We start from the raw sequence: 13,362 nt of genomic DNA on the forward strand, positions 1-13,362 counted from the left end.
GGTTTCCCCATCTACAAAATGAGGATAAAACACCGGCTTTCTGTCCTCTTAGATTGTGAGTCTCATGTCGGAGAGGAAACTGACCTGATTACCTTGAATCTACTTCAGAGCTTAACACACTGCCTGGTACATAATTACTTATTCATAAGCACCATCCTTATTCAGTTCTCTACAACCTTTGAGCAGATGGACAACTGCCCAGAACACACCACTACCCGGGAGGGCCAAACGAGTTCTGCCACACTCTATGTGGGAGGACAGAAAGAGGAGAGCAGTCTTGCAGCCAAGGGGGTAAAATTTGGCTTCTTGTACCCTGGGTTCCCCTGAACTTTGATCCGATTATGTCAGTCTCAAGCTGACTTGGGGCTGGTGAAAAACAGTTCTTTCTGAAAATAGCAATGACAGTAATACTTGCTAAGCATTTACTACGTACCAAGTAAGCGCTTAATAAATGCCATTATTACTATTATAAGTACCAAGCATGAGACGGGGTACGTACACTACAATCAGATCAGACACAGTCCCTGTCCCACATATATGTTTAAGCACACATCTGTGTTGCCAGGTAACTGTCCAGCATTTGCTCTGCATGTGCACACACACGGTGCCCTTAAGACCTATTAGCAACACGGAAAAAAAAAATCATCATTCCCAGTTCTCATTTTCATAGTTAATCCTTCAGTTTTATGAAAAGTTACGGCTAAACAATTACCGGTGAGGGGAAGAAATTTCAACTGTTGTAATGTTTTCAAAATCTATTATTGTCCGCAAATAGCAACTTTTTAAGCCTCTGGTGGAGGCATCTCTTTAAAATTCTACAGGCCTTTGTGCTTGACCACATGCAGTGACCTCTGGTATTTTCTGCCAAAACAGTTCATTTGTCTCACAGAACAACTAATCAATTCCAGAGCCCATCAATCATTCCAGTTGTGCACGACTCTGGTCTTTCTCAGAGGGGGTCCAGATGGCTGCTTATGTTAGTGGGATTAATAAAATTCTGATAGATTACATGGCATCAAGCAAACTACAAAACATAATGGGGACCATCAAATCTTGGGGGGAGAGATGGAAGAATGCACGGCTTCATCATTTGTTAGCACTTTTAATACCTGCTCTGTCCAATTCCTAAATTTATCTTCCAACTCCTAGATCAGAGTTTTCCAAGTACAAGGGCTACAAATGATTCTTACCACGTGTATCTTTGTACATGAGCAGCAAGGTTTTGGGTTTTTTTTATTTTTAAAACAGGTCACACCTCTCAAATGCATATTTTTAAATTAATCTGATGGGCTTCTGCTTTGAAATGACATTGCTAACCAACTGACAGAAGTAATAAAGAGGTTCTGTGGGAGAGATTTGGAGGAAATTAGCAAGTGGACTTGAAACACTTACCTCAACTAAAATAAAGACTTCTTTTCATATGCCTTTACTCTGGGCAAAGACCTTAATCCTTTCAACAGAATTCGTAAGAGATTCTGAGTTAGCAATCTTTAAACCCATTTGTGAGTCCTCTTTATCAAGTATTAATTTTCAGAAGAATCCCTTTTTGCTTAAAAATGGCGGCCTGGGATTTAAGAAATGGCTCTTTTATCTTAGTGTTTTGTTGGGTTTTTTTTAACAACTGCCATGTAAAGGCAGTATCTATCTTTCGTTTTTGAAAGAAAAGAGAATGACTTCAGAAAGATTAAATGTGAGGAGGCCTGGCTGAAGCAAATAAGTAAATCTTCTCAAGTCCACACAACCTAAAATGAACCAAAAGGTCAGTGTGTTTATATTGATTTGCCTTGTGATCAGTGATTTTGAAAATGTAGGACACTATTCAGAAATGTATCATTATGCCCTATTTTACAAATGAAATACATGCTGATCTACAGATTAGATTTTTTTTCCCCAAAAATGAACCTTGGTAACATTGAACAGAGCTTTCCAATTAAGTTGTGAGGGGATGGTACACTTCAAAAACATAAAAGTGGATTTGGGGTGTTAGCACTTTGAAAAGTTTCAGAAGTACTGTCTCAGTGAGTGCATCACTTCTCATCTATTAGCTCTGAGTCTTAATTCCGCTTTCTTTTTAAAAATGGAGCTTAAAATAACTCCCACAGTTAGGAACTTGAGAAAATGATGGCATGCTTGAAATAATTTTGTCCACCACATAGTGACATTTTTATAAAATAACTCTAATTTGATTGTTTCTAGATGCCAGCTCTATTTTTAAAAATTGAATTATGATATTTGTGAAGCATTTACCCTGTATCAAAAACTGTTTTAAGTGCTGAGGTAGACACAAGTTAATCAGGTCAGGCATAGTCCTTGTCTCACATAGGGCTACAGTCTAAGCTCTATGAGATGTTTTTAGGAATTTCCCTGTCAATAGTGTTAACAAAGAATTTGTGTTTGAAACAAGATGTGAGCTTTCCATGAGGAACTGGAAACCATAAAAACCAGTACTAATTTTCACAAAACAAAAGGTGTACACAGAATGTCATTAAGACGAGCTTCAAGATTTTCTCGTATTTTGTTCTAATTAAATTTTGCTCTTAAAGAAACTGTACGTAGAATGTGGCTGGCAGGTGGTTGCAGCTCTCCAGCATTTTGTAACAAGAATTTTCATCATAATGGACTTCATTAGGAGATACTGCCATATCCTAAAGTGCATTCTAGAAAATAAAATTCTGACTGCTCAGTGAACTTTCTAATCTATGGAAATTCTGGAGTTTGCAGTATAATTAAAAATGATGGAGACTGAACTAGCTAAAATGAATTCCATGTTTCTTCTCCCCCAATAGAACCAATGGGGATATTTTCATTTTCGATCTTGAAAATCTAATTTCTTTACAGTATATCTTACAATATATGTGCTTGCATTCAAGTGGCCTAGAGAAGCACAGTGGCCTAGTGGAAAGAGCACAGACCTGGAAGTCAAAGGACCTGAGTTCTAATCTCAACTCTGCAACATGTCAGCTTGTGTGACCTTGGGCAAGTCACTTAACTTTTCTGTGCCTCAGTTTCCTCATCTGTAAAATGAGAATGAAATTCTACTCCCTCCTACTTAGACTGCAAACCCCATGTGGGACAAGCTACAAGCTACCTGATTAACTTGTATCTACCCCAGCGCTTAGAATGGTGCTTGGTGCAGAGTAAATCCTTAAAAAGTACCATAATAGTAATAACAATAATAATGATATATGTTGATCTCATCTCTATTGTTGCTAACCCCTTGCTCACGTTCTCCCTCTGACCTGTAACTCCCTATCCGTTCATATCTGGAAAACGGCTACTCTCCTTGTCTTCAAAGACTTACTAAAATCATATCTCCTCCAAGAAGCCTTTCCTGACTAATCCCTCATTTCCCCATCCTTCTGCACTGTCTGTGCACTTAGATGTGTAACCCATACACACTTTGATACCCCACAGCACTTACGATCATATCCTTCTTTGCCCAACCCCTATATGAAATTGATTTTAATGTCAGTCTCATCCAATAGGCTGTAAGCGACTTATGGCTAGGGATCACATCTACTAACCCTATTAGTAATGGCATTTGTTAAGTGCTTACTATGTGTCAAGCGCTTTTCTAAGCACAGATGTAGAAACAAGTTAATCAGGTTTAACACCATCTCGGGTCCACATGCTATTCACAGTCTAACTCTATTCTGTTATAGTCTCCCACTTAGTACAGGGCTCTGCATCGTCATCAATCATACTTGTTCAGCACTTAGTGTGTGTAGAGCACTATATTAAGTGCTTGGGAGAGTATAATATAACAAAGTTATTAGACACATTCCCTGCCCACAGTGAGCTTACAGTCTAGAGGGGAGACAGACAGTAATATAAATAACTTCTAATATATAATTTATCGATATGTACATAAGTGCTGGGGGTGGAGGGTGGGGTGAGCATCAACACTCAAAGCTCACAGATCCAGGTGCATAGATGACACAGAAGGGAGAGTGCTCAATACATACCACTGATATTACCAACTTGTACTTCCCAAGCGCTTAGTACAGTGCTCTGCACACAGTAAGCGCTCAATAAATACGATTGATTGATTGATTGATTGACACATACACTCCACTGTACACGCAATTACTTACTCTGGTCACTCCATTTGCTAGTATTTTATGTCTATCTCTTTTATTGGAGAATGGGCTGTACTTTCCTAGGTCTTACTGCAGTGCAATGCCCAATAAAAAAAACATTATTACTACAACTTTGATACGGTGAAAGGGAAAAAGTTCTCAACAATTAAAAGCACTAAACACTCATTTGTGCCTGCTGTAAACTCTAAAGATATACAAATAAAACACTAGAAATCCCAGGAAGTCAGTGAAGAGTCTGAAAACTAAAAATACCAGTATTTTTAAAAGCATTATTAGAAAAAAAGTAATATTTTAGAACTGCATGTTCATGACATATTTGTCTTTAATGGTTAACTTCTGAGGTCATGATTTTAGATCTCTGGGAACATACTTTCAAAATAAAGATGCTTAATACTTTATTTCTAATTCAGGCACTACATTCTATAGAGTTTAACTACTTTCACAGTTATCCCCTGCCATTTTAAATGCATAGTCTGCTTTTCTGGGTTGCTTGTTCTAAACTATTGTGTGATGCTTCTACACATCATAACTAGATTAAGGTAAGCAGATTCCCCTTGGACAACAGAGAGGTGAGGGATCGGGAAGACATGCAGAAAGTAAAAAGAAAGGCATAGATACAAAGAGAAAGAGCAAGGAAGAGGAGGAAAGTAGAGGCAAAAGGGAAAACAGTGGTCAGAGGGCAGAATAAAAGAAAAGGGGGAGGGGGAGAGAACAAGATAGGGAGAAGGAAAAAAGGGATACTGGGGAAGTTTACCAGTTTTGCTAGAGCTGAGCAGTCATAAAGGCCACCTGGCCTGGGCAATTATGCCAGACCTCAGGGAAAGCTAGTTACTATCATTCTGCAAGCCGATCCAATCACAAAATGTATTTTTTCTACACAAAACCACAACTTTGACAGTAAAGAACACGAGTTTGAGAGACAGAGAGAGAGAGAGAGTGTGTGTGTGTGTGTACATATATATATATATATATAGCAGACCTTTTAAAATAGAATGTCATATTTCCAGACTTGCTAAAATAACTATAACTGATTTGTTTGGAAGATAAAGCATCCATGTACCTAGCTACTGAAATATATTTGAAAAGTAATTATTTGTTTAGAATAAAATGATCAAGAACAGACAAAAATCTGCCTTTCAAGTTGGGGATTTTGAAGAAAGAATGGCTTTCCCTGCCCACGTCTCAATGCTGGTAAAGGTTAGAACCTGGCACTGAAACAGGCAGTTATTGATTTAAGGGATTATGGACCTAAAACGTCCCTTCCTGCCATTTATTATCCTGCTAAAAATGCCACTAAATGGTTTTCTGGAAAGAGAAAACACTACACAAAATTCAACACAATTTCTTTAAATAATATCAATGGTGGTCAAATACCTAAAGAAAGATTTACCTGATAGTTTCTTCTTGATACAGAGAGCTAATGACTGGCCCACCAAAACCAATCTTTCCTTCTTTCTCTTTCTTCTCTGGTGTCTGAAAGAAGAAAAAAATTGGGAAAATGGGGTAATGTAGGATAGTGTTAGATGTGTTCTCAATTACACATTAGTATTTAAGATAATTTGCTCAGAGGGTGGTGAGGAAACTTCTAGGATTTGGTCTTGAACCATTTTTCTTTTGCCTTCCTTAACTGCTTCCCCAAGTAGCGTTCCTGAACAATTAGAATCTTCATATTCACTTGAAAAATTGTCCAAAAAGAATTACTGAAGAAAGTACTCTGTCATCTCCCTCCCCTCTCTTCCCTAAACCACATGCACTTTTTTTAGGTTAAAAAAAATAATATTCCTAGGGGAGGAATGAGTCAACTACACAATTTTTAATACACCTTTTTTTATTTAGGTAAAAGTCAGGTTCAAATTCTTAGTTATCCGTTGGCACACACGGCAACATTAAGCACCCTTAACATTACCTAATCTGGGACAGGGGTCAGCAATCCTTCTGTTCAGGAGAACCATACAAAATTATATCACGGTGCAATGTGATGATTGTCCCTAAACTACGCCATAGTAGCATCCTAACAAGGCAGGCATATTAAAATGTGAATGTTCCTCACCGTGGAGTTTTTCCAAGAGTGTAACTCTTGCTATCCAAGAGTGTAACCCAAAGAAAACAGACTGTACCTCTAAAATTTCTGGAAAATTCATGTCAGAAAAGGTGCTTAATCCATAACAGGACTGACACTTTAGATCAGAGATATGTAATTTTTCCATATGGCAGGACAAATTTGAGCAAATTAGTTCAAAATTCCCTACTGCATAAATCAGGCATAATGAGAAAGAATGATATGCCATACGCCTCCTCTATTCATTCAACTGGAAACACTTGGATCCATAAATTGTAAACTACTGGAGGGCAGGGAGAGTGTCTACCAACTTTACTGTATTGTACTCCTCCAACTCCTTAGTACATAGTTAGCACTCAATCAATCCCACTGATTGACTTTCTTAGAGATACTCCTGGCTCTGCGAAAGAGGCCATTCCTCTGGCACCCTGCTCAGGGCTTCGATTTTATGCCACACTTAAGGCAGTTTTACGGCTTGAAGTGGACCAAGCCAAGTCTTAAAATAGGAATGCTGCAGACCCAAGCAGCACACTAAGAGAGGAGTCTACACAACCATTCCCTCACTTACAAAGGCCTTGTAGCAACTCCCACTATGAGCAACAGGCAAAAAGGCCAAAAGAGCCACAATAAGGCAGTGGTCAGTTGCTTCCGAAATGCAGTGGAATGGTCCAAGAGAAAAGTAAGCCTCACAACTGCTTTGAGCTAATTTGTTCAACTTGGGGTAGATTGGTTTATTCCACTCTCCCTTCTATTGCTTAATAGCAGTAGGGCAAGTTTTGCCCATTTTCTTCACCATTCTTCAAAGGAACTAGAGCATCTCTTGTGAAGTTTTAGTATTTTTCTCTACTCTCAATCCATTACACTGTTTTTCTGTTGCTTCAGCAACTGGGATAAGATTCCAACTTGGCACATATTGGGATACATTTTGCCAACTTATTTTGCTTGTGGCTGTATTATTTGAGATATGAAATGCTAGGTAGCTCAGAGAGAAAAGAATAAATTGTTGGCTGAAGCTTTATCACTTGATCTAGAATCTACCTCACTCAGTTTGGGGTCAAGATTAAAACCCCGTGAAGTCTCTCTAGCCACTGGAAAAAAAAGCCTCCTCCTTGGGGTTTTTCATGTTGAAATATGATGAAATGATTTAAGTAGGGAGGGCTTTCTCGCTCTGTATCTTCAGCTTTTCTGGACACTAACTAACTCACTCACAGTGAGGAGACCTGGGTCTTGTTAGAGATAGAAACTCATACACTTTGGTCAGCTATGCAACTCAGACTAAATTGCTTATTTCTTTAGTTTACTCTTAAGGGGTATAAAATTACTCTTCTCTCAGAGAAACACTTAGCAGGACACCATCACACCAAGATGAAGTAGGAATTAGAATCCCCTTGACAATAATCCTTAAATTTTCAGAATCCCCTTTCAAAAATCATTTATTATTTAGCAAATAGTGGGAAAAAATCCAACTTTTTTCTGCAATTAATTATTTGTTAAACAAAAATTAATATTTACTGAAAAGGTTTTAATAACTGAGCATCTTATCCTAAAAAAGTCTTAAGACAGGGTCCCTAAATAAATCTATGTAGCAATTTTCATCAAACCAATCAGTCATTTCCATACTAATTAGGTGGAAATTAAATCCTGTCTCATCTGCTATTTGTTATGGGCATGAGCTATTTTTCTTGGGGCTTTAAGAAATGGCTGGTACTTATCTCTTGATAAAACACAAAAATATTCTGCATTCACTGAAAAAAAATATTGGCTCTCTAGGTATATATTTTCTTTTCTTTAAATTTCTTTTTTTAAAAGTTAAATCACATAACACACTCCATATTAACAATCTTTAACAATACAGCTTTGAAAAATCCTAGCATGTATACAGGCTTTAAAGCTACTTAAAGCACTTCAATGGAAAACATTTACTGAATGTCATTTTAGGTGAGACAGGGCAGTAGTAGTAATAATAAAATTGTTATTATAGTAATAATAATAATGTATTTGTTAAGAGCTTACTATGTGCCAAGCACTGAACTAAGTGCTGGGATAGATACAAGGTAATCAGGTTGGACACAGTCCCTGTTCCTAATGGGGCTCATCATCTAAGTGTGAGGGAGAACAGATATTTAATCCCCATTTTACAGATGACAAAACTGAGGAACAGAGAAATTATGTGACTTGTTCAATGTTAATACAGCAGGCATGGAGGAAGTGGAGTAGACTAGTGAAAAGAGCACAGGCTTGGGAGTTATACGACCTGGTTCTAATCCCAGATCTGCCACTTGCTTGCTGTACAAGTCACAACTTCTCTACACCTCAGTTTCCTCAGTGTAAAATTTCAATTCCCGATCTTTCTCCTACTTAGTGTGTGAGCCCTTTGGGGGACAGGGACTGTGTCCAACCTGCTTTAACTTTTATCTAACCTAGTGCTTATATAGTACTTGGCATATAGTAAGTGCTTAACAAATTCTATTATTATTATCATGTATAAATGGCAGAGCTAGGATCAACACAAGCCCTCTAACTCCCGGGCCCATGTTCCTCCCACTAGGTCACATTGCTTTTCTACTACAATAGGAGGCACTTTTTCAGGATTTTAACCCATATCCCATTCCCTGTTAAATGACTAGAAATGGCTGGAAAAATGTAAAGCAAAATAAGGTAATATTTATTTAAAATGAAAATCCAGACCTTGCTATATTGTTTAGAAAATTCTGAAACAGCACTCTCATTCAACTGCTAACCTCCTCACTGTACCTCGTTCCCGCCTGTCCAACCGTCGACCCCCGGCCCACGGCCTTCCCCGGCCTGGAATGTCCTCCCTCCACACATCCGCCAAGCTAGCTCTCTTCCTCTCTTCAAAGTCCTACTGAGAGCTCACCTCCTTCAAGAGGCCTTCCCAGCCTGGGCCCCCTTTTTCCTCTCCTCTTCCCCATCTCCCCCACCCTACCTCCTTCCCCTCCCCGCAGCACCTGTATATATGCTTGTACAAATTTATCACTCCATTTATTTTACTTGTACATATTTACTATTCTATTTATTTTGTTAATGATGTGCATTTAGCTTTAATTCTATTTGTTCTGATGACTTGACACCTGCCTACATGTTTTGTTTCGTTGTCTGTCTCCCCCTTCTAGACTGTGAGCCCATTGTTGGGTAGGGACCACTGCCAACTTGTACTTCCCAAGAACTTAGTACAGTGCTCTGCACACAGTAAGCGCTCAATAAATACGATTGGATGAATGAGTGAATTCAACATATTCATTCTGTCACAAAATCCTGTGAGTTCTACCTTCATAAAACCTCTGGACTCTCCCCTTTTCTCTCCATCCAAACTGCTACCACAATGACCCATGCACTCATATACCACCCTAACTATAGCATCAGCTTTCTCGCTGACCACTCTGCCTCCTGTCTCTCCCCGTCTCCAGACCATACGTCACTCTGCTGCCCAGATCATTTTTCTTAAAAAAACCATTTGGTCCATATCTATTTCTCCATTCCTCAAAAATCTCCAATGGTTGCCCACCCATCTCTGGATAAAACAAACTCTTTACCATTAGTTTAAAGGCAATGAGTTTTCCCCAACCTAACTTAACTCGAGGATCTCCTACTACAACCCAACCCATACATCTCATTCCTCTAACACCAACCCACTCTCTGTACCATGATTTGTGTCCACCAACCCATCTTCATGTCCTCTTTCCGGCCTGGAACTCCCTCCTGCTTCACAGCCAACAAATCAGCCCTCTTCCCACCTTCAATGCCATCCTAAAATCCTAATCCCTCAAAGAGGCCTACTCTGACTAAGCCCTCCCTTCTGTGTTGCCTCTGCACTTGGGTTTGCTCCCCTTAACTGTTATGTGTCCCCTTAAAATGTGTTCCTATCCCCATTTTTATAAATGGGAAAATTCAGCATGGAGTGGTTAAAAAATTAGTCAATCAATCATATTTATTGAGCACTTACTGTGTGCAGAATACTGTACTAAGCACTTGGGAAAGTACAACAGAGTTGGAAGACATGTTCCCATTCCACCAGGAGTTTACAATCTAAAAAGGGTTTACAAGGGGCAAAACACACTACTGTTCTAGGAAAGATATGGATATATAATATTTTTTCAGTTGTACTTTCTATAATTCCATGTACATATTTAAACATTACTATCATGCATTCCTTCATGCAATTACTGAAAGGAATGTAACATTTGACTGTTTTGGGTTTTTTTAATTGTATTTATTAGGCATTTACTATGTGCCAGGCACAGTACTAAGCACCAGGGTAGATACAAGATCATCACGTTAGACATAGTCCATATCCCATATGGGGCTCACAGACTTAATCCCCATTTTACAGATGAGGGAACTGAGGATCAAAGTGAAGTGATTTACCCACTGTATCTCAGGCACAGAGAAGTTAAGTGACTTGTCCAAGGTCACCCAACAGGCAAGTGGCGGAGCCAGAGCCAGGCCCTTGCTCTTTCCACTAGGCCTCGCTGATTCTCTAATCAAAGATGGTTCGGTTGCACCAATCTAATAGGTACAAACTAAATCAATATCAAGCAGTTGCAGGAGCAAAGTTGATGCTTTTTTTGCAAATCAGAGGTAGCAAACTCTTCTTCCTCTTGTTTAGAGGCACAGGAGTGTATTTGTTAATGTAAGACCATCCAGTTCAATTATACCCTGGCGGTCTGTCATCAGTTATACTATTCCAGGAGGCAAAAACCTATCAGCTGCATTCCAGATGGAGCAGAAATTCAGTGTCTAATATTTGTTAATACAATTAATTTTGTTTTCTACCTTTTCTTGTGATGCTTGGCTATAGCTGCCCACCTTTAGACTGTTCTGAGCCATAATAGATGCACCACGTGTAACAAATGGTTCAGAGGTTAACCTAAAATGACAGCACTTTTTAAAAAAGCCTAGGTAATAGCTTACTGACAATTTCAACTCCATTTTCTTTTTAGAGAAGCAGTATCTTAAACTCAGTTATAAGCTCTAGCATCATTAAAATCTAATTGTGACTAAAACAATAAAATAATAGGAAAGGACAGCTTTATCATCTAAATGTTCTTCAAAGAAAAAAATCCTGGTAATGCTAGTGAGATTCTCCCCTCCTAGTCATCCCTGTCCTGTTCCTTCCTTTTATGACACAGTCCTGAAAATGCAACGGGGCCTTTCTTTAACACCTAACCAAATATCTCAGCACAGTCCATGGTAAGAATGATACACTTGAATGAATTACATTAAACTATAGCAACATCTGAATAGGATGAAAAACCATCAACTTCAGTGAACTGTGAGCCCACTGTTGGGTAGGGACTGTCTCTATATGTTGCCAATTTGTACTTCCCAAGCGCTTAGTACAGTGCTCTGCACACAGTAAGCGCTCAATAAATACGATTGATGATGATGACGATGAACTGAAAGAATTGTGTCTAAGACCTGGGTTTTTACTGTAGCTTTGGATAACTGAAAAATTTTTTTAAAAAGTACAACTTAAGCAGTGAGAATATTTCTTGGACTTTGATGGGTGTTGAAAAAGGCAAAAACTTTAAAACCATGGTTTGGTCTCAATCTGTAATTGTACATAAACATATTCAAGTATTATGTGGTTACTTATATTTTAAAATAGTCCAGTTTTTCAGATTAAGTATGAAAATTTGAAAAGATTTCCCCCATGAGAGCAATTATAAGGGTATGTTAGATCATGACTTGAATGAATCATGCAGACTGCCTGATATCCACCAAGTGTTCTGAAGGGACTTGGAGAAGTTGCAGAACCGCTCCTAAGACTTGTAAACTATTATTATCAACAACCACTGTACCAAAGGATTATCAGGTTATCGGTATTACTTCTGTATAAGAAAGGCTCCCAAGTGAGTCCCAATTCCATCCCTGACAAACCAGCAGGCTCCACTGGCTCCCCTGATATTAGGAATTAGCAGTGTTTCCCTAGATAGGACTGCTCAGACACCCAGAATGCTACTGAACTGTGCTACTGCCTCTTCACCGTCATCAATAAATTGATGGTACTTATCGAGCGCTGTGTGCAAAACACTGTACTAAGCACTTGGGAGGGTACAATACAACAGAGCTGATAAACACGTTCCCTGTCCACAACGAGCTTACAGTCTAGAGGGTGAGACAGACATTAATATAAATAATTTATAATTATAATTTATAGATTATGTATGTAAATGCTTTGGGTTGATGGAAGAGTGAATATCAAATGCCCAAAGGTCAGAGATTCAAGCTCAGCCAAGGATTTTGTGCCTTGGGCTTCATAACTGCATAGATATCTGAACACAGTAAAGAAAATACTTGCATCACATAAAAGCAGGATGTTTACTGATGTCTCTGGGCAATACAAAAAAACTTACAGATGACATTTTAGCGAGGCCTGGGACTGAAAGGAATGGTAAAGCCTAGTGGCAATGGAGTGACTATTTTAGGTTAGTCAGAAAATATAATGGTAATTTTCCTTGCACCAGAGAAGCTGCTGGTCAGTTTTCATGCCCATTTCATCAAAAAGCAAGTTCAAATAGTCACTTAGTTGTTGTTTAACGTTTGACATACAAAAATCAGGAGGTTGGCCAAGTTGGCTCTAGAGTATTTCTTGAGTGCTTACTGTGTGCAGAGTACTATACAAGCACTTGGGAGAGTACAATAACACAGGTGGTAGACACATTCCCTGCCAATAAAGAGCTTACATGCAACAGGAGGAGACAAATTAATATAAATTACAAAAAAATTATGGAAACGTCCACAAGTGGTGTGGGGCTGAAAGTGGGGTGAATAGCAAGTGTCCAAAGGGCACAAATCCACATGCATAAGCAATGCAGAAGGGAGAGGGAGTGAGGGTAAAGAGGGCTTAATTAGGGATTTTAACAGTAATGAGAATTTAACTTCATACTTGCAAATCTTTCAGTTTCATGTTGTTCTGGAAGGTGTGCAAATTTAAAATTCCAAGCAGTGATACAATTAACAGTCAAACCAGAAGCAAAATTTTATAAAAGTAGAATCAATTCATTCTTGAAATTTTAATTAAGAGTTTTGAGAAAGAATGACCTTAAAAGAACCTTCACATATTCAATTCTTTTCCCAAGGCAGCAATCTTTGCTAAGAGAAACGAACATTTCATTCAGAGCTACAAAATCTCCTACGATCTTATTTCTACCAATCCATTTCATGTACCACTGTACAATG

General features: G+C 38.6%; 1 protein-coding gene across 1 annotated transcript in view; it reads right to left on the reverse strand.

Moving 5' to 3' along the window:
- ACBD6 (acyl-CoA binding domain containing 6) overlaps positions 1-13,362 on the reverse strand; it is a 115,433-nt gene that overhangs the window by 74,895 nt on the left and 27,176 nt on the right. Inside the window, exon 4 of the mRNA XM_038758597.1 lies at positions 5,491-5,573. Within this exon, the coding sequence (XP_038614525.1) occupies positions 5,491-5,573 (83 nt within the window). The remainder of the gene's footprint in view (positions 1-5,490; positions 5,574-13,362) is intronic.

The sequence above is a fragment of the Tachyglossus aculeatus genome, chromosome 16 (assembly GCF_015852505.1).
Source record: "Tachyglossus aculeatus isolate mTacAcu1 chromosome 16, mTacAcu1.pri, whole genome shotgun sequence".
Classification (NCBI taxonomy): Eukaryota; Metazoa; Chordata; class Mammalia; order Monotremata; family Tachyglossidae; genus Tachyglossus; species Tachyglossus aculeatus.